The sequence below is a fragment of the Nannobrachium achirus genome, assembly GCF_963921795.1.
Source record: "Nannobrachium achirus genome assembly, chromosome: 10".
Classification (NCBI taxonomy): Eukaryota; Metazoa; Chordata; class Actinopteri; order Myctophiformes; family Myctophidae; genus Nannobrachium; species Nannobrachium achirus.
The window spans coordinates 60,107,728-60,127,390 of record NC_137819.1 but is presented as its reverse complement, the minus strand read 5'-3'; the positions used below and the strand labels follow the sequence as shown (position 1 = coordinate 60,127,390).

General features: G+C 42.7%; 1 protein-coding gene across 1 annotated transcript in view; it reads right to left on the bottom strand.

Annotated features, from left to right (window-relative positions):
• LOC308292678 (TGF-beta receptor type-2-like) overlaps positions 1 to 19,663 on the bottom strand; it is a 59,685-nt gene that overhangs the window by 26,812 nt on the left and 13,210 nt on the right. Inside the window, exons 3-6 of the mRNA XM_080735080.1 lie at positions 16,047 to 16,237; positions 8,535 to 8,827; positions 5,991 to 6,257; positions 5,159 to 5,410 (exon numbers count right to left, since the gene is read on the bottom strand). Of these exons, the coding sequence (XP_080591206.1) occupies positions 5,159 to 5,410; positions 5,991 to 6,257; positions 8,535 to 8,827; positions 16,047 to 16,237 (1,003 nt within the window). The remainder of the gene's footprint in view (positions 1 to 5,158; positions 5,411 to 5,990; positions 6,258 to 8,534; positions 8,828 to 16,046; positions 16,238 to 19,663) is intronic.

Below are 19,663 nucleotides of genomic sequence, written 5' to 3'. Positions count from 1 at the left end.
TATGTGCTTTACTTGAGTATTTCCGAATTTCCAATTATTCTAATTCTACTTAACTACATCTCGGATCAAAATGTTGCACTTTTACTCCGCTACATTTATTTAGATATAAATTTATAATATTATAAAACATATAAACCACTTTAGCCGTATTTTATACGTTGGCTATTTGAAAATAGCCGATCTACAAGCTCACAACGTGTTGCATCGCGACGCGTTGTGAGCTTATAGATCTGCTATTTTCAAACATTTTGTACATTTTGAATTCCAGACTTTTACTTGTAACAGAGTATTTCTATATTGCAGTATTGATATTTTTACTTAATAAAACATTTGAGTACTTTTCCCACCACTGAACTTTTGGCACATGCATGCACGGGAGACCTGGGTTTGAATACAGGGTAGTACATTAAAGTTATGGATTTCAGTTTTAAGTGGTCAAATACCTTTGGCTATGGTTAATTGTCTCCACCAGCCGAAGGCTGAGGGAGAGTATGTTTTCCCCTCCGTCCGTCCGTCCGTGCGTCCGTGCGTCCGTCCGTGCGTCCGTGCGTCCTCGCAGTTTGTGAACAGCTAATCTCAGTCACCGTTGGCCCGATCGCTGCCAAACTGAGCACACACACTCCCTGGATGCCAATCTAGAACCTCTGCCCCACATTTTTCAAATCAGCCTCATGGTGGCGCTATAACAGGCCGATTTGTGTGGCCTGGTTGTTACCAGCTAATCTCCGGCGCCGTTGCCCCGATCGCTGCCAAACTGAGCACACACACTCCCTGGATGCTAATTCAGAACCTCTGCCCCACATTTTTTAAATCAGCCTCATGGTGGCGCTATAACAGGCCGATTTGTGTGGCCTGGTGGAGACCTGTGCTCGGAAGAGCACTGCTTCTAGTTTAGGCTGTTTTTACTATGTAGAAACAGCAACCAGATCTCCAAAACAAAGCGTGACTTTTAAACGATCGGTTGGCCTCCTGCCAGAGGGGCATGACAAAGTAGACAAACTTAACAGCTACAGAAGATATTATTCACCAGCATTTACTTTGCATTAACTCTCAAATACCTGGAACGCGCCTGAATCGCGCTAGATTTTAACCACTTTAACCATTATTTTATGCTTTAACTATTGAAAAACAGCAGATATACAAGCTCACAGCGCGGCTGCAAGCTTGTAGATCTGCTATTTTTGAAAAATCTTGAAAACGTGTCCAAGTCTTTGAATATCTTTGACCCGATCTTTGACCCGACTTCTAAATCCTTCCTCTAAATCGGTGGTTCTCAAACTTTTTCATGTCAAGGACCCCCAAAATTACAGGTATTTGGCCACAGACTCTCATCTCAAAATATGTTGTTCCAGGGACCCCCCAGAAGCAAATATTTGAGCTACAAATGTTCGCTTTTAAATAGATATATTCAAAGACTTGCAAAAGAAAATCTTGATTTTTCAAAAATAGCAGATCTACAAGCTCGCAGCGCGGCACTCGGTGCCGTGCTGTGAGCTTGTATATCTGCTATTTTTCAATAGTTAAAGCATTCAATAATTCTAGTCCTAAATGGGTTAATATCTCACTGTGCACGTATGCGTTATATCACGGTACGCTGAATCAACACATGCACATTATGTACATGATGTACATTATGACTGCATAAAGAAAGGCAGCTGAAAGGCAAGCAGAACATTAGGACTCTTTATCATTAGCACCTCTGGAAATGTTTTCACTGGCACGCTTAATGCATTAGAGGCATTCCTTAATGCATTAGAGGCATTCCTTAATGCATTAGAGGCATTCCTTAATGCATTAGAGGCATTCCTTAATGCATTAGAGGCATTCCTTAATGCATTAGAGGCATTCCGATGCAGTCGATGTGCTGTTCAGCAAAGAGTGAAGCTTTTTTTATAATGACTCATATTCATAACAGAGTCTAGAACGACTCCGCTGTAATAGCTCCATTAACCCATTCAGAACGGGTACGGATTGTTGCGTATTATTATTTTATGCTTTAAATATTGAAAAATAGCAGATGTACAAGCTCACAGCGCGGCACCGAGTGCCGCGCTGCGAGCTTGCAGATCTGCTATTTTTGAAAAATCGTGAATATTTGAAAAACCTGTTAATTTCTGTGTCAGCAATCTGGCTAGCCATCGTCAAAGAAAAGGTCCTTTTAGCTGGGGACCCAATCACCAAAATGGGAGAGGACCTGTGATTTTCTGCCGTACTTTTTATCTACAAATGGCCATAACTTTTTTTTTCGCGATGTTTCCGGCAGAGCAGGCCTCTCATTGTGTGGACCTTAATGACCAAACTAGTAGATAAAACAGAATAAAAAGTACGGCAGAAAATCACAGGTTCAACCCTATTCCCCGACTATTTTCACTTAACTGGAGCTCAGTGAGTCTGTTCTTGAGAGACTACTATGTTCTCAAACTTTTTCATGTGAAGGACCCCCAAAATTATATGTATTTGGCCACAGACCCCCATCTCAAAATATTTAGTTCCAGGGACCACCCAGAAGCAAAATTTTAGTTACAAAACGTTCTCTTAAAAAAATACATTTATTCAAAGATTTGCACACATTTTCACGACTTTAAAAAAAAAATAGCAGATCTACAAGCTCGCAGCGCGGCACTCGGTGCCGCGCTGTGAGCTTGTATATCTGCTATTTTTCAATAGTCAAAGCATTATATAATTCTAGGCCTAAACGGATTAAGAATCAATCAAGCCTGTTTGTCTGACGAGCTACAGTAAAACAAGTGGCTAACACCGCGTACAACTATTTTATCAGCATGATCCCTCTGGGTCCAACAGCTAATTAGAGTCCAACACACCGAGGGCCGTTCATTCACTGTACCCCGAATGACACCGAGTCTAACACACCGAGGGCCATATTCTATTCACTGTACCCCGAATGACACCGAGTCTAACACACCGAGGGCCATTCATTCACTGTACCCCGAATGACACCGAGTGAACAATGAAAGCAAGGTTTGAACCATTAACAATCCTCTCTCCTCTCCTTTCCAGAGACATCAGAAGATTCTGCAGGAGGATATCGTCCTTGTCGGGTGGAAACCTTGTATGTCCAAGACCGTTAGGTTTGTATTTATTAGAGTTGGGTATTGTCGGCGATACTTTTAATGGTATCGATTCACTGACGTTGATACTATCCAGTATTGGTTCACGTAAAAACGAACGATACCTTGTTTCGATACTTTTGAATGCACCAATTGCCGGTCGCATCTGTAACAGTTGGGCTACTGAAAGTTTAATGACTGCTTTAGTAGGCTACACTCATTACTGTGAAAATAGCCGCGAATAGCCTATAATATTTATTATTATGATAATGATCCAACGTCTATAAAATAGCCCATAGAAAAAGGCAAATAATAATTATAATAATAATAATAATAATAAATAAAAAGTATCGAAAATGGTATCGAAAAAGGTATCGTATCGATTAAAAGGTGAGTGATACCCATCCCTAGTATTTATAATTTAAAAAATGAACTAAATTAGTGAAAACAGCCGATCTACAAGGACACAACGCCTCGCGGTGCGAGGCGCTGTGTGCTTGTAGATCGGCTGTTTTCACTACTTTTGTGCGACGGCCTTGTGTGATGAGGCAGGGCTTTACGTGGTGAAAGAAAGTACACATTTGAAACTTGGAGATACAAGGTTTCTGCCCGACAGTGAGGATATGGACACGGTCTTTTAAAATGTCCTTGATGACCTGCGTTGATCCACGTCTCAAGCAGCGGGACTCAACAGAACGACGATGAAAGAATGATAATCTGTGGGAACAGATGTTCAGCTCTTCAAAGGGAGGGCAGGATGGACAATTGGTCAGAGACCAATTTCCAAAACGGAAACGCCCCGATATTTAAAACACACAAGAACACATGTGCACGACGTGCTCAAGCGCACACACGAGCGCAGACACACGCACACGCACACACACACACACACACACACACACACACACACACACTCTATTACAACATGTACTGCATACATATACTGTACTGTTTCAAAATATGCATTAATTTGGACCCTGGACATAATAGTTCATAAAGTGCTGTTGATGTAATTTGAATACCGGTACTCAAAATACTCTCCTGCATATTTGCTCAAATGTATAATTTGTGGCCATTTTGGTGGGTTTCGAACATAAATTGACTTAATTTAAGTTGTCTACGGCAGGGGTCTTCAACAGGGGGTCCGGGACCCCTAGGGGGTCCCCAGAGTTACTACAGGGGGTCCTCCAAATATTTGTGTGATAGAATCTTTTTTTCTCCTTTTTTATATTATCGGTAACCACTTGAACCCTAGTGTCCATATTCGGAGAACTTTAGCCAGATCTACAAGCTCACAACGCCTCGCGCTGCAAGGCGTTATGAGCTTGTAGATCGGCTATTTTTGGCAAAGAGCTTTGGTGTAGAGGGGAAAAAGAGCAGACTAAGTGCAGAGTGAAAGGTCAACTTTATTAAGTATAATTGACGGTTCAAGTGGTTAAATATCTGAAAACACAAATCGACATGAATCCAAAATACACTGACGATTGTGCCTTCAAACAATGAAACTATATGGAATCTATGAAAAGGTTGTGGGGGGTCCCTGCTTCATCTCTCTGTCAACTAAGGGGTCCTTGGCCTGAAAACGTTGAAGACCCCTTGTCTACGGTTCAATTCAAAATAGCTTAACTCATACCCCGCCATTTGTAAATACCTCATATGCCTGTCTCCATAGACTTCCATGTAATTCATAGTGCACTGATAATGTCATGTCCATGCCTAGATAATGCACCACGTGTGTGCACAATGCTCACAGCTTTCAAACAAAAAAATCTGAATGGAAATCCGTTCAGGCATTCATGAGATAGCAGCCATTATGTTTTCCTAAAATGTAAACAAAGATGGCTGCCATGTTTGAAAGATGGGGTTGCTATGGGGTTAAACATGCAATTTCGCGATTGCTATCATGCCTACTACATTTTTTGGGGTCCACATTTTTCTTTTTTTTTCAAAATGTTCAAAATTCTCGGGACTATCGGGCCTGGCGGGGAGAGACATTAAAATATTCTCGGGACTATCGGGCCTAGCAGGGAATGAGTTAACCTGTGTTTGAGCTGCACTTTGAAGGAGTGGTAAAGCAAAGGCGTATATACCTGTCCACTGTTGGCCAGCTCGTCCACGGACAGAGAGTTGTCCAGGCGGAGACCCAGGCCGAAGTCACACAGGCAGCAGCTCAGGTCGTTCTTCACCAGGATGTTGGAGCTCTTGATGTCCCGGTGGACGATGGGCACCTTGTAGCGGCCGCAGGGCGTGTGGTCGCTGTGCAGGTGGGCCACGCCGCGCGCCAGCGAGCCCCCCAGCACCCACAGGTCGTGCCAGCTGAGGACGTGGCGCGTCAGGTACTCCTGGAGGGAGGGGTGGGCGATATGGAAAATAAATACAATGTCGCGATATTTTTCCAGGCTGTATCACACAATACACGATCTTATCGTGAGTCTTTTTCATGTTGGTTTTTATGGTTATTTTTCAAGTTACTTAACAGTAAAATCACTACAAGGTAACAAAAACTCAAAGAAAAAGGAGTAACAGACCATTTAGACCAGTGGTCCTTAAAGTGGGGTCCAGGGACTCTCTGGGGTCCTTTTGGGAGGTCTAAAAGACTCTAAATTGACCCTTTCAAGTATGTAACTCTGACAGCATACAAATGAAACCAAATGGACCCTTACGGGTCCATTTGGTTTCATTTGTATACTGTCAGAGTTAAGGCGAGACCTTGACATTTTAAGGTTTGAGAACAACTGATTTAAACCATAAAAAGGTTTGAATGAATTCTGCAATGAATCTCTGTACTAACAATTCAACAGGATTTCTTTTTACAAGGCTCCCTCACTGTATCACAACATATACGATATCTCTGAAAAGGCGTATCGCGGAGACATTGTATCGTCTCAACGATATATTTATCCCCGTATCGCCCACCCCTACCTGGAGGTTCCCGCGGGGCTGGTACGCCGTGATGAGCCAGTACTGCTTCTGCGCCTTGCGCTCCTCGGCCGTCAGGAAGTGCAGCACGTTCTCGTGGCGCAGGTCGGCGTCCGAGAAGATGTCCTTCTCGTTCTTCCAGGAGGCGTACTCCTCGTCCATGAAGATCTTGACGGCCACCGTCTCGAAGCCCTGCTCCCCCCCCGCGCCGCCGGCGGGGCTTTGCTTCAGCTTGGCGCGGTACACCTCGGCGAAGCGGCCCTTCCCCACCTGCGAGTAGGGGGTGGGCGATATGGGAGAATACAATAGCAGTAGATTAGATTAGATTAGATATCTTTATTATCCACAAGGGAAATTAGTTTTGCTTGGGTCAATGCATATCAAGACAATACATACAAATACAATACAATAAAACACCCAGCAAAGTACTTCAGTTCTATAAAAAGTATAAAAAGATTCTAAATATTAACCGTTTTAGTGCCAGCCCCTAGAGGGCGCCAAAGAATGCCAGGGTTTGTCCCATAGGCGAGCGTATTAGCATCCGGGGACTCACGTTGCAGTGACGCGCGTGCTCACGTTCGTGCACGTCATGGAAAGGTCCCGGATGAAAATGGCTACAGAATAGCTATTAGCATTTTGTCATTTAAAAGATCATTTTCAGGCAATTTCGCCGTAAATAAACCTCGCGCCACATCCCTAAAAACACAATCCAGAGATATGGGCCTCCAAAGATGTGGTTTTTCATTGGATTCGGCGGCGATTCGCGGCAACGTTCGCGGCCAACGGCCGGCCGGGGGGCTCCCGGATTTCGATCACTGGCTTGAAAATTTAGGCCCAGGCTTCAGAAGGCCTCGGATCATTTTATTCATTTCATTAAAAAAGCAGAACATGTTCGGGATAGGCACACTGGACTACGTTCCGGAAGCGGCGCTGAACATTCAGTGAACATTGGGGGGCTCAAAAATGTATTTTAAACCATTTTTAATGGAATATATCGTCGGACCATGTAAAATGGCTAGCTGGCTAGCGTAGGACGAGCCAGGACCACCCACGACTCTACAAGCAGCTCAGGGTAAGTCAATTAATAAAAATAAATTGTATTGGATTGAAATAAAGCCGAACATGTTCGGGATAGGCACAGAATGAGTTAAAAGGTATTTAAAAGAAAGCAAAGTCCTCCATCCACAATGTGGAACACTTATGTTTACAATAGCAGTAGCACAATATTTTCCCCAAACTGCATCACGACACGCGATCTTATCGCGTTTCTTTTTCACGTTGGTTTTTATGGTCAAGTTACTTAACGGTACGACCACCAACAAGAAAAACTAAAACGAAAAGAAGTAACAGACCATTTAGACCAGTGGTCCTCAATGTGGACTCTCTGGATTCCTTTTGGGAGGTCTAAATTGACCCTTAAGGGGAGACCTTGACATTGTAAAGTTTGTGAAAAACCAATTTAGACCAAAATGCAGGTTTAAATGAATTCTGCAATGAATCTCTGTATTAACAATTCAACAGGATTTTTCATAAGGCTCTCCCTCATTGTATCACGATTAGGGGTGCAACGATACATTTTAACTCATACAGTGCCCCGGGCCACAAGTGGCCGCTAGAGTGCCAGAAATCTCTCTATAGACCTTCGCTCTAGCTTCCGTCGACACTGTCCCAAGTGCCTTGGGATTTCACTCCAGCCAATGCTATGTGGGACGAGAGGAGGAAGCTAGCTGACACGTAGCCAAAATACTAACCCCTTTAGAAGCCCGATCTAAAGCTATTTCAGTCGCAAAAAACTTTCTCTTTACGATACGATACAAAGAAAACCGGTACGATATTTTGCTTTTGCAAACGATATAGTAGATCATTGCAAATTAAAATAGATTTTTCGATTCAGTTACTATATCGTTACACCCCCATCACGATACATACGCCATCTCTGAAAAGGCATTGTGGAGACATTGGGTGCGTTCGGAAATGCGCACCGGGTGTGTGCTCAGTGTAGTGAGTGCAGTGGGCGGTGACGTTGTAGAGTGCATTCAGTGTGGCTTATTTACGAACAACCAGATAAGAGGCAACTGTGTGCTTTCTCAGTCGGAAAACTTTCTTAAAAGCAGCAGTTGCTAACGTAACGTTGCTATTGATAGGTCATTTAATTCATAATATTAGCCCACCTGCTGATAGTTTACATGTTGATGCGTGTGTAACAATAATGCCCAGAGGAGCAATAAAGCAGCAAATAGTGCATTTTGTTATCATTTCCTACGCCATTGTTCACAGCTGAGAAGTGCGAGACACCGCCATGAAAAGCAACCTATCAAAACACCGCACCACACCGTCAAACCCCATCTTCTGAGTAGGGTCGGTCAGTGCATGCACTCAGCACACCGGTGCGCCGCGCACTGGATTTCCGAATGACAACGCATCAAGTGCACCGAATAAACGAACGACAACATGACACACCAGTGCGTTGAGTGCGCATTTCCGAACGCACCCATTGTATCGCCTCAACGATATTTATCACCACAGCGCGCGGCCCTTCCCCTTCACCTGCGAGTCCAGCTCGATGGGCAGCAGCTCCGTGTTGTGGTTGAGGTTGTTGGCGTGCGTGGAGCTGCTGTCCGAGCCCTCGTCCTCCATCATGATGGCGTGGGCGTCGCTGAAGTCCAGCGGAGCGCCCTTCTTGCGCTTGGCGCCCGTGTAGCGCTGCCGGTACACCCGGTAGAAGTAGAAGGACGTGACCACCAGGACCGCCAGGACCAGCAGGGGGACCAGGCTCACCAGGATCACGTAGACCACCTGGACGTCCAGAGAGTCCGAGTCTGAGGAACCAAGAGGAAAGGCTGATGAGGATGAGGGTGATGATGAGGATGAGGAAGAAAGAGAGAGGAGGAAGAATGGGATGAAGGGGAGAGGGAGGCATGATGTGAAGGAGGAAAGAAGAGGAATCGGTGTTACAGATTAGATATTTTTTTCTTTTCTTTTAAAACTCTTTTAAAAGCCATTTAGGCCTAGAATTATTGAATGCTTTAACTATTGAAAAAATAGCAGATATACAAGCTCGCGCTGCGAGCTTGTAGATCTGCTATGGGTCGGGCTTGTAGATCTGCTATCTGCGCGGGCTTCTATATCTGCCATTTTAGATTTTTTTTTTTTACCGGTATATCTTTTTAAAAGCGAACATTTGTAACTCAAATATTTGCTTCTGGGGGGTCCCTGATACAAAATATTTTGAGACGAGGGTCGGCGGCCGAAATACATATAATTCTAGGAGTCCTTGATGTGAAAGTGTTTTTCAAAAACAAAAAAAAAAAACCCTTAGAAGGATTATTATAGATTATTAGAGTGGGGTCAAAATTCAAATGTTCATGATTTTTCAAAAATAGCAGATCTACAAGCTCGAGTGCTGCCCTGAGAGCTTATAGATCTGCTATTTTTTAATAGTTAAAGCTTAAAATAATAATACACAATAATGCGTACCCGGTCATCGCATTGGTGGATTTTTGTAAACAACGTCTTGTATGGATAGTTCCATGTCACACTAGTCTATGCTTGCATTTGTTACGTTAGGATTCTTAAGACCGTTCATTAAAACTGTCGAGTGCGAGTGGCTGTAACCAGAAATGTGTTTGTTCAGAAGTGGCATTTTAATTAACTAGATATAATTAGCTTTAAACGCTGTGATGAAAAAATGCTTCAGTGGAACACAACCTAGCGAGCAGCTGTTTGCAATAGGTTCCTGTGATTTGACCATCCGTCCTTGTCGAGCTATAATTTACATAACAAACACACAGACATAAGCTTTTTGCCACGGCAGAAATCAACACAAGTGATGGATGAAGTTGCGGAGCCGCCCCTCAACGCTGTCAGAAAGGTCTTCCAAACAGTTCCTCTTGATGCGGAACAACAGGACCGCACGCAGGAACAGCACGGCCAGGGGCGTCACAAGAGGGGGGGGGGGGGGAGGGGGGGGAAGTGGGACTGAGTTACCAGGGCCCAAGGTGGAGTTTCCCTAGTAACTTTAGCTATTGAAAAATAGCAGATATACAAGCTCACAGCGCGGCACCGAGTGCAGCGCTACGAGCTTGTAGATCTGCTTTTTTTAGATTTTTGAAAAGTCGTGAAAATGTGTGAAAATCTTTGAATATATGTATTTTTTAAGCGAACATTTGTAACTCAAATTTTGCTTCTGGGGGGGGGGGGGGGGGGTTCCTGGAACTAAATATTTTGAGATGGGGGTCCGTGGCCAAAAACATATCATCTTGGGGGTCCTTCACATGAAAAAGTTTGAGCACCACTGACATGGAAACATTTCTTGCACACATTTTCATGATTTTTTCAAAAATAGCAGATCTACAAGCTTGCCGCTATTTTTCAATTGTTAACATTCATGGGGGGCCCCGCACTCCCGCAGTGAATCCTTGTACCCAGGGCCCCAGTATTTGGTGTGACGCTCCTGACGCGCAGCGGGGCGTGTATAGCATGTTTCTCCATCTGTAGAACATAACACGGTACACGTCAGCATCACGCTGTTATGCAATTCTCCATCAGGCTTGTCATGTAAAGTGTCACGCATGAACGCTAACACGTGTGCAGCGTAACGCGCTCTTCCAAGATACATGATTACAAACAGGCTCTCTGCGCTTTCTACGAGGCATCTTGGCTCGTAACGCCGGGGCCCTGGAATCAGATGTATTTTGACTACAGCATCCAGGCCATAACAACACCAGAGGTACATTTCTTGAGACCTGGCTCGTTCACGCAGAGAGCCTTAATTGAAAGCATCTGTGCGTCGCAGCAGAAGACGTCATGGAAACACATTCCCGTGGCCCTTTGAGGATCGCTCCGCTTCCCCGGGTTGCCTGGTACATGACAGCGTTCATAATAATAAAGGGCCTGTTGTAGAAATTAAATGGAGAAAACCAGAAGACATTAATACCAAGCAAATGCTCTTAAATAACTACCGTAAACTGCAGCTGAGCCTCCGCACGGCGGTGCCAATCAAAACCTCAATGCTCCGAATGCTGAAAAAGACACCAGTACCCCCCCCCCCCCTTAGGGATGGGACGATACGCGATATTATCGATTATCGTGATAAAAAAACACCCGGTACCACTTAAACCCTCTATAATTGGTAAAAAGGTACTTGTAATATAGGTACTTGATACAGTCCTTTTTTCATTCTCTTTCAAATGTCTTTGCCAAAAAATTGCCGATTAGATCTACAAGCTCACAACGTGTCGCGTTGCGAGCTTGTAGATCTGCTATCTTTTGGCAAATGTTACAACCCAGAATAATGGATTTTGATTATCGCGATATCGTAAATCGCGATTTCCTTTGTCACAATAATCATGATATGAAATTTTCATATCGTCCCATCGCTACCCCTCCTCCCACCTCATGTCTGAACTGAACTCAGATTTGTTACTTTGTTGAAATTAACCAATTACCCCCCAAATTATCCTTCGTATCTGTTGCTTCTTTTAGTTCTCCTATCACTGTTTTTGTTTTGTTTTTAGTTTTTTTTAGATCCCCATTAACTGCCACTGTACTCTTCCTGGGGATGCAAAACATTAAAAATCTATTTTTAAATGAAGTGAAGCTTGTAGATCTGCTATTTTTGAAAAGTCGTGAAAATGTGTGAAAATCTTTGAATATATGTATTTTTTAAGCGAACATTTGTAACTCAAATTTTGCTTCTGGGGGGGGGTCCCCAAAAAATATTTTGAGATGGGGGTCCGTGGCCAAAAACATATCATCTTGGGGGTCCTTCACATGAAAAAGTTTGAGCACCACTGACATGGAAACATTTCTTGCACACATTTTCACGATTTTTTCAAAAATAGCAGATCTACAAGCTTGCAGTGCGGCACTTGGTGCCGCACTGTGAGCTTGTATATCTGCTATTTTATTTAGCAAGGTTATTATTATACAAACCTGCCTAAAGCGTCATCCCAAGTCCCCACCACCATATCCAACCCATTCCCTTCTCCCACCTCCCACCTACCTTAATGACATGCCCCCAAAATAGCGGTGGCAGGTTGAGAGCGATTAAGCCCCCTTGTGTTTGTTGCCCAGTCGAGTCCCCTGCCCCCCCCCCCCCTTTTCACCGGCGCGGCCAGACGTTTCGGAGCTGCAAACCTCTCATGATGCGAGGCTCCGTCCGTCCAGAGGTTTGCGAGTGGGAGACGAGGAGGACGTGCAACGCAGGGGTGTCGCACCGAATTCTGGGCCCTGGGTACAAGGATTCACTGCGGGGCCCCCCATGAATGCTTTAGCTATTGAAAAATAGCAGATATACAAGCTCACAGCGCGGCACCGAGTGCCGCGCTGCGAGCTTGTAGATCTGCTATTTTTTAAGTTTTTGAAGTCTTTGAATATTTCAAATCCTTTTTTTTTTTTTAAACCTATGTTTCTATGTCAGTGGTGCTCAAACGTTTTCATGTGAAGGACCCCCAAAATTATATGCATTTGGCCACGGACACCCATCTCGAAATATTTAGTTCCAGGGACCCCACCCAGAAGCAAAATTTGAGTTACAAATGTTCGCTTAAAAAGTACACATACACATATTCAAAAAAGATTTGCACACATTTTCACAACTTTTCAAAAATAGTATAAAATTAGTATAAAATAATGAAGGCCCCTCCACCTTGGGCCCAAGTAACTCAGTCCCACTTTCCCCCCCCCCACTTGTGACGCCCCTGCGTGCACTGCACGCACACTGACAGGTTTGTTGTGTTGAGACATCGCCGCCTCTCACTCTGAGAACAAACCAAAACAAACTGTCTGGGGCCACGCGGAGGATTTCAGACATGTGGTTTCCTGTCTAGAAAAAAGAAAGAAATAGCTCCGAGCAGAGAGCTCAGGCTGGATGTCCTCCTCCCTCCTCCCTCCTCCCTCCTCCTCCTCCTCCTCCTCCTCCTCCACTAGTACATACTATAGATGTCTCCCAAACACACTAGTACATACTATAGATGTCTCCCAAACACACTAGTACATACTATAGATGTCTCCCAAACACACTAGTACATACTATAGATGTCTCCCAAACACACTAGTACATACTATAGATGTCTCCCAAACACACTAGTACACTCCCAAACACACTAGTACATACTATAGATGTCTCCCAAACACACTAGTACATACTATAGATGTCTCCCAAACACACTAGTACACTAGTACACTCCCAAACACATTAGTACATACTATAGATGTCTCCCAAACACACTAGTACACTCCCAAACACACTAGTACATACTATAGATGTCTCCCAAACACACTAGTACATACTATAGATGTCTCCCAAACACACTAGTACATAGATGTCTCCCAAACACACTAGTACATACTATAGATGTCTCCCAAACACACTAGTACATACTATAGATGTCTCCCAAACACACTAGTACATACTATAGATGTCTCCCAAACACACTAGTACATACTATAGATGTCTCCCAAACACACTAGTACATACTATTGATGTCTCCCAAACACACTAGTACATACTATAGATGTCTCCCAAACACACTAGTACAATAGTACATACTATAGATGTCTCCCAAACACACTAGTACACTAGTACACACACTAGTACATACTATAGATGTCTCCCAAACACACTAGTACACTAGTACACCAGTACACACACTAGTACATACCATAGATGTCTCCCAAACACACTAGTACAATAGTACATACTATAGATGTCTCCCAAACACACTAGTACACTAGTACACACACTAGTACATACTATAGATGTCTCCCAAACACACTAGTACACTAGTACACCAGTACACACACTAGTACATACCATAGATGTCTCCCAAACACACTAGTACAATAGTACATACTATAGATGTCTCCCAAACACACTAGTACACCAGTACACACACTAGTACATACCATAGATGTCTCCCAAACACACTAGTACATACTATAGATGTCTCCCAAACACAAACACATTTATACTACTGTACACATATAAAGACATCTTTTATATTGTTTGAAAAATATGTATAAATTAGACAAAAGATATTTATAAAATATGGTTTGCATGTGCAAAATATGTCTCTCTCAACTAAGGGGTCCTTGGCCTGAAAACGTTGAAGACCCCTGGTATATAATATTATATTTTAGATCGACAGTATTTTGGCCACTGAAAGTATATTCCCCCCCCCCCCCCATATATTTTCTTTCTGTATATTTCAAAATGGGGCCCAGTCCACCTTGATGCATTGTCATTATCTGGCACACACACACAGTAGCCAGCAAAGAGAAACGTGATAATGACTCACAACTCACAACTCGTCAAACTGAGCAGCATTCTGGGGAGTTGTGTTGTGACACGTGTTGTCTACGACGTCTGGAGATATTTTTTATATTGTTTTTTTTTCCTTTTTCTTCTGTTTACTAAACCGCCGCCAAAGAAAGAGGACCATAAAAACATGAGCATAAACTTTCACTGGTTTCTAAAAAACCTTGTGGCTGGCTGCCTGGCAGACGTGCCACACCTCCTTCAAAATATCAGAATCAGACATGAGCTATAAACCCATTTAGGCCGAGCTTGTAGATCTGCTATTTTTCTAAAAAAAAGTTGTGAAAATGTGTGCAAATCTTTTAATATAATCGCAAACGTTTGTAACTAAAATTTTGCTTCTGGGTGGTCCCTGGAACTAGATATTTTGAGATGGGGGGTCCGTGGCCAAATAAATATCATTTTGGGGGTCCCTTCACATGAAAAGGTTTGAGAACCACTGACATAGTAGTCTCTCAAGAACAGACTAACTGAGCTCCAGTTAAGTGAAAAGGACATTTTCTTTGACGATGGCTGGCCAGATTGCTGACATAGAAACACAGTTTTTTTTTTTTTTTTTAAACCTTAGAAGGATTCAAAAGACACTTACAGAATCGGGGTAAAAATTCTAATTTTCAGAATTTTTCAAAAATAGCAGATCTACAAGCTCGCAGCGCGGCACTCGGTGCCGCGCTGCGAGCTTGTATATCTGCTATTTTTCAATAGTTAAAGCATAAAATAGTGATACACAATAATTGTGTAACCGTTCTAAAGGGGATAAAGAGACACAATATGCGGTTGGCTAGGTCATGGAGTTTTTTTTTTTTGCGAGCAGTCTGTGTTCGCAGACCAGACGCTAACTTTAGCTTTCCGATGCTTATAGACATTCCTCGGGGAAGTGTCAGGTTCCTCTGGCAGTGCCGAGAATATTACTTTACACTCGCCCAGATGCAGATGGTCTGCAACAAAGATAGAATGGGGAGTTTTATTACCTTTCACAAGGGACAGTGAATTATCACATGCGCGGATCCAGACAAGTGCAAAAGGACAAAGGAATATTGTAAACATGTCTGACATAGTACTCAGCCCCCGTTGTCAAAGAACAGAGAATGTTTCAAACTCTGTAACTTTAAAAGAGTATTAATTCATTCAGAACGGGTACACATTTTGTGTATCATTATTTTATGTTTTAACTATTGAAAAAATAGCAGATCTACGCGAGCTTGTAGATCTGCTATTTTTGAAAAATCGTGAAAATCAGAATGTTGACCCGATTCTATAAGTGTCTTTTGAATCCTTTTAAGATTTTTTGAAAAAAAACTATGTTTCTACATCAGCAATCTGGCAAGCCATCGTCAAAGAAAAGGTCCTTTTCACTTAAATGGAGCTCAGTTAGTCTGTTCTTGAGAGACTACTATGTCAGTGGTGCTCAAACCTTTTCATGTGAAGGACCCCCAAAATGATATTTATTTGGCCACGGACCCCCATTTCAAAATATCTAGTTCCAGGGACCACCCAGAAGCAAAATTTGAGTTACAGACGTTCACTTTAAAAATACATATATTCAAAGATTTGCAGACATTTTCACGACTTTAAAAAAAATAGCAGATCTACATGCTCGCAGCGCGGCACTCGGTGCCGCGCTGTGAGCTTGTATATCTGCTATTTTTCACTGGTTAAAGCAGTCAATAATTCTAGGCCCTAAATGGCTTATAAAAGGACTGTAGTGGCATGGATTGGTGCATAAAGGTTTAACTCACAGGGGCTGAAGAAGAGATGCTCGTTGCACTCCTCTTCGGAACAGGAGCAGAAGAAGAACTGCAGGCCCATTCCCTTCCTCTCCTTCATCTCACACTTGCTGTTGTTGTAGTCGTCCAGCACCAGGCCCAGCAGCTTGTGAGCAGGGTTGTGGCAAATGGTTTCTACCGTGATGTTGTCCTCTTGCTTCCTCCTGGAAAACAACAAATAGTCAGTGAAAATTTACAGAATACCTGTCAAATCTGGGAATAAATTCCTTACCAAACAATTTCTTCACCAATGTGTTCGTAAAGGCGTCTAGTAACATATCTAACAAACATTGAAATTCAACATCCCTAGCAAAATGTTTGACAGCTAGGGTAATTCTGTGTCTCATTCACTATACTATAACGGAAAAAATGACACCCAAAAAAAATGCTTTAAGTGGGATGTGAGGGGTCTAACTAGGTGTTTTTAATTATTCTGAATCCATCGCAAGCATTTGTTTTGCACAAAAAACATTCCTTGGGCTAAAAATGGACCCCCATACCACTGTGAAAAGTGATGACTCATCACTAAACCATAGTTTTTATGGGCTGTTTTTAGCCCAATGAATGTTTTTCATGCAAAACAAATGCTTGTAATGGATTCAGATTAAAAACACCTAGTTAGACCCCTCACATCCCACTTAAAGCATATTTTTGGGAGTCATTTTTTCCCTTATAGTACAGCGTATAGTGAGTGAATGAGACCCAGAATTACCCTAGCAGTCAAAGATTTTCCTAGGGATGTTGAATTTCAATCTTTGTTATATACGTTACTAGACGCCTTTACGAACACATTGGTGAAGAAATCGTATGGTAAGGAATTTATTCCCAGGTTTTTATTAATATTCCCTGACTAAAAGTACAAGTTACACTTCTGCTGGCTTTCATTGGAAACAGAGTTCTAGATCAGGGGTCTTCAACGTTTTCAGGACAAGGACGCCTTAACCCTCTAAGGCCCGCATTAAGAAATACTTGAAATAAAAAATTGAAAAAAATCAGATGGTGTTGTAGGAGTCCTATTAAGAGGAAAATGTAATGTTTTTTTCAAAAAAATGTTTTTGTAAGATTTTATAGCCATAAATCAAAAATCATAAATCATGCTCTAATTTACATATGGGGGATATTTTTCACAATAATAACATATGTACATGTTCTAGACATTCTAATGATCACCAAAAAAAATTGTACGGGCATTTTACTTATGTTTTTGTGAGGTATAGCTTCCATGAAAAAGTGAGATGTTGTTCGTCAAAACTCTGGAATTTCAGCGGGTGTGGCGGGTGTGAATGTCAGCCCCTGTGGGGGGTATTTATATGCAAATAGTGTGGCCAATGGCATTGTAATACTAAACAATAGAATCCAATGGTGGTGTTTAGGTGGTAGGGGGAGCTAAAATAAAATGATTTAAACCTTTTTTTGGATAAAATACAAACGTTGTAATATTACAACCGTGGGCCTTAGAGGGTTAATTGAGAGAGAGATGAAGCGGGGACCCCCACACACAACCTTTTTCATAGATTCCATATAGTTTCATTATTTGACAGCACAATCATCAGTGAATTTTGGATTCATGTCAATTTGTGTTTTCAGATATTTAACCACTTGAACAGTCAATACTTACTAAACTTTACCTTTCACTCTGTACTTGGTCTGCCCTTTTCCCCCCTCTACACCAAACTTCTTTGCCGAAAATAGACGATCTACAAGCTCACAACGCCTTGCAGCGCGAGGCGTTGTGAGCTTGTAGATCTGCTATTTTTGGCTAAAGTTCTCAGGATATGGACACCACGGTTTGAAGTGCATGCATATAAAAAAGGAGAAAAAAGTTTCTATCACACAAAGATTTGGAGGACCCCCTGTAGTAACTCTGAGGACCCCCTCACGGTCCCGGACCCCCGGTTGAAGACCCCTTGTTCTAGATGAAATCTTAGTGCTGTTGTGCAAATATAATATGAATAGACTTTTTGGTTACCACCGCGCTCTGACTCAACTGGTGCGGTGTCCCTTTAGATCAACATGTATTCATTGGAGGATGGATCGCACACAGTGGCAAGAGTTGTATTTTCTTTCTTTATTATTGCATGGATGAGAAACAAACGTTTCGGCTATCAACCTTACACTGAAGAAGGCTGATAGCCTCCAATGAATACGTGCAAATATAATATTTCAGACACATATAGACAAAGAGTATGTTGCATAGGGACGCTGGGGTTCATGTCATTGTGATTAAGCAGCCTGCACTACAGTCTCTGCACTAAGAAGATGATTACAATTCAGAGGTTACATTTATGAGGAGGATACGTGCAGTACTGTATATACCGCCATATGGTATACGGAGCACGCAGCGAGGCAAACCCCGCAGGTGCAGAAATATACATATTCAATTAGAGGTCACAATGGCTCCCTGCTGAGCAGCACTGGCCGTGCCGTTGTGAAATGTGTCTGAAGGCGTGTGTGTACGTGCTGCTCACACCATGGCCTCAGCTTTCTGCTGACATCAGCTCATACTACTTACTGTGTGCTGTCGTCAACATCACATAGCATAATAAAGAAACCGTAGCACTGCTTAGGGCTGTCACGATTAGGACTTTCTGGAGACGATTAATCGTCATACAAAATAATTGCGATTGACGAATATATCGTCAATCGAAGAAGAGCAATGCTTTTTGAACATCAGTTCAGTGGTGTAAAGTAACTATTAAGTACATTTACGTGCAAACTTTAGCCCTATTATACAGTGGCTATTTGAAAATAGCCGATCTACAAGCTCACAACGCGTCGCGATGCGTTGTGAAAATAGCCGATCTACAAGCCCACAATAACGCGTCGCAATGCGTTGTGAAAATAGCCGACAACTGCAAAAATAGCCGACAACTGAAAATAGCGACAATAGCCGATGTTTATCACAATCCAACATCTATAGCCTACTCTAGTCTAGTCGTAGTCTGTGTGTGATCATTCATCATCATCCCCCTCCAGAGAGCAGCAGCGCTAAAGCTGCAGTAAAGGCATTGACTCCAGTCCTCTGTGTTGAAACGAAAGTGAAAGCCTTTTTCTGTATCATATCAAAAGGAATATAGTCCCGGGATATGTATGGTACATGTGTCTGTACTTCCGAGCTTGGATCGGTTGAAACAAACTTTCTAAGCATGTTTAGTTAGCCAGCCAGCCTGCCTGTGTGACTGAATTGCGTGCCGTGCTGCTGTTGACTCTTGACTGACTGAGGAGTCGAGGACGAGCATTGAGCGTTCTGCGGAGGCGCATTCAAGAATGCAAGTGTTGACGTGAGGACGAGGTTTAAGAATGGTTTTATTGTCAAAACCCACTACTTTTTAATTAAATTGGATAACTTTGGATATCCTTCTGCTGAGCTGTCAAGTCATCATTGTGATGTTAGAACAGGTCAGTGCAAATGAATTCTGTCTTGGCCATTCATTTGTAACTTCACTGTGATGTCAGAAAGAGAGCATGAGGTGTGACAGACGGACGGACGGACGGACGGACGGACATAAGCTGGAGGTTTTCATACTTAAAACATACGCAATAAAAACATGTCTCCACTGCCATTTCCGGTAGTCACAATATCTATCTGC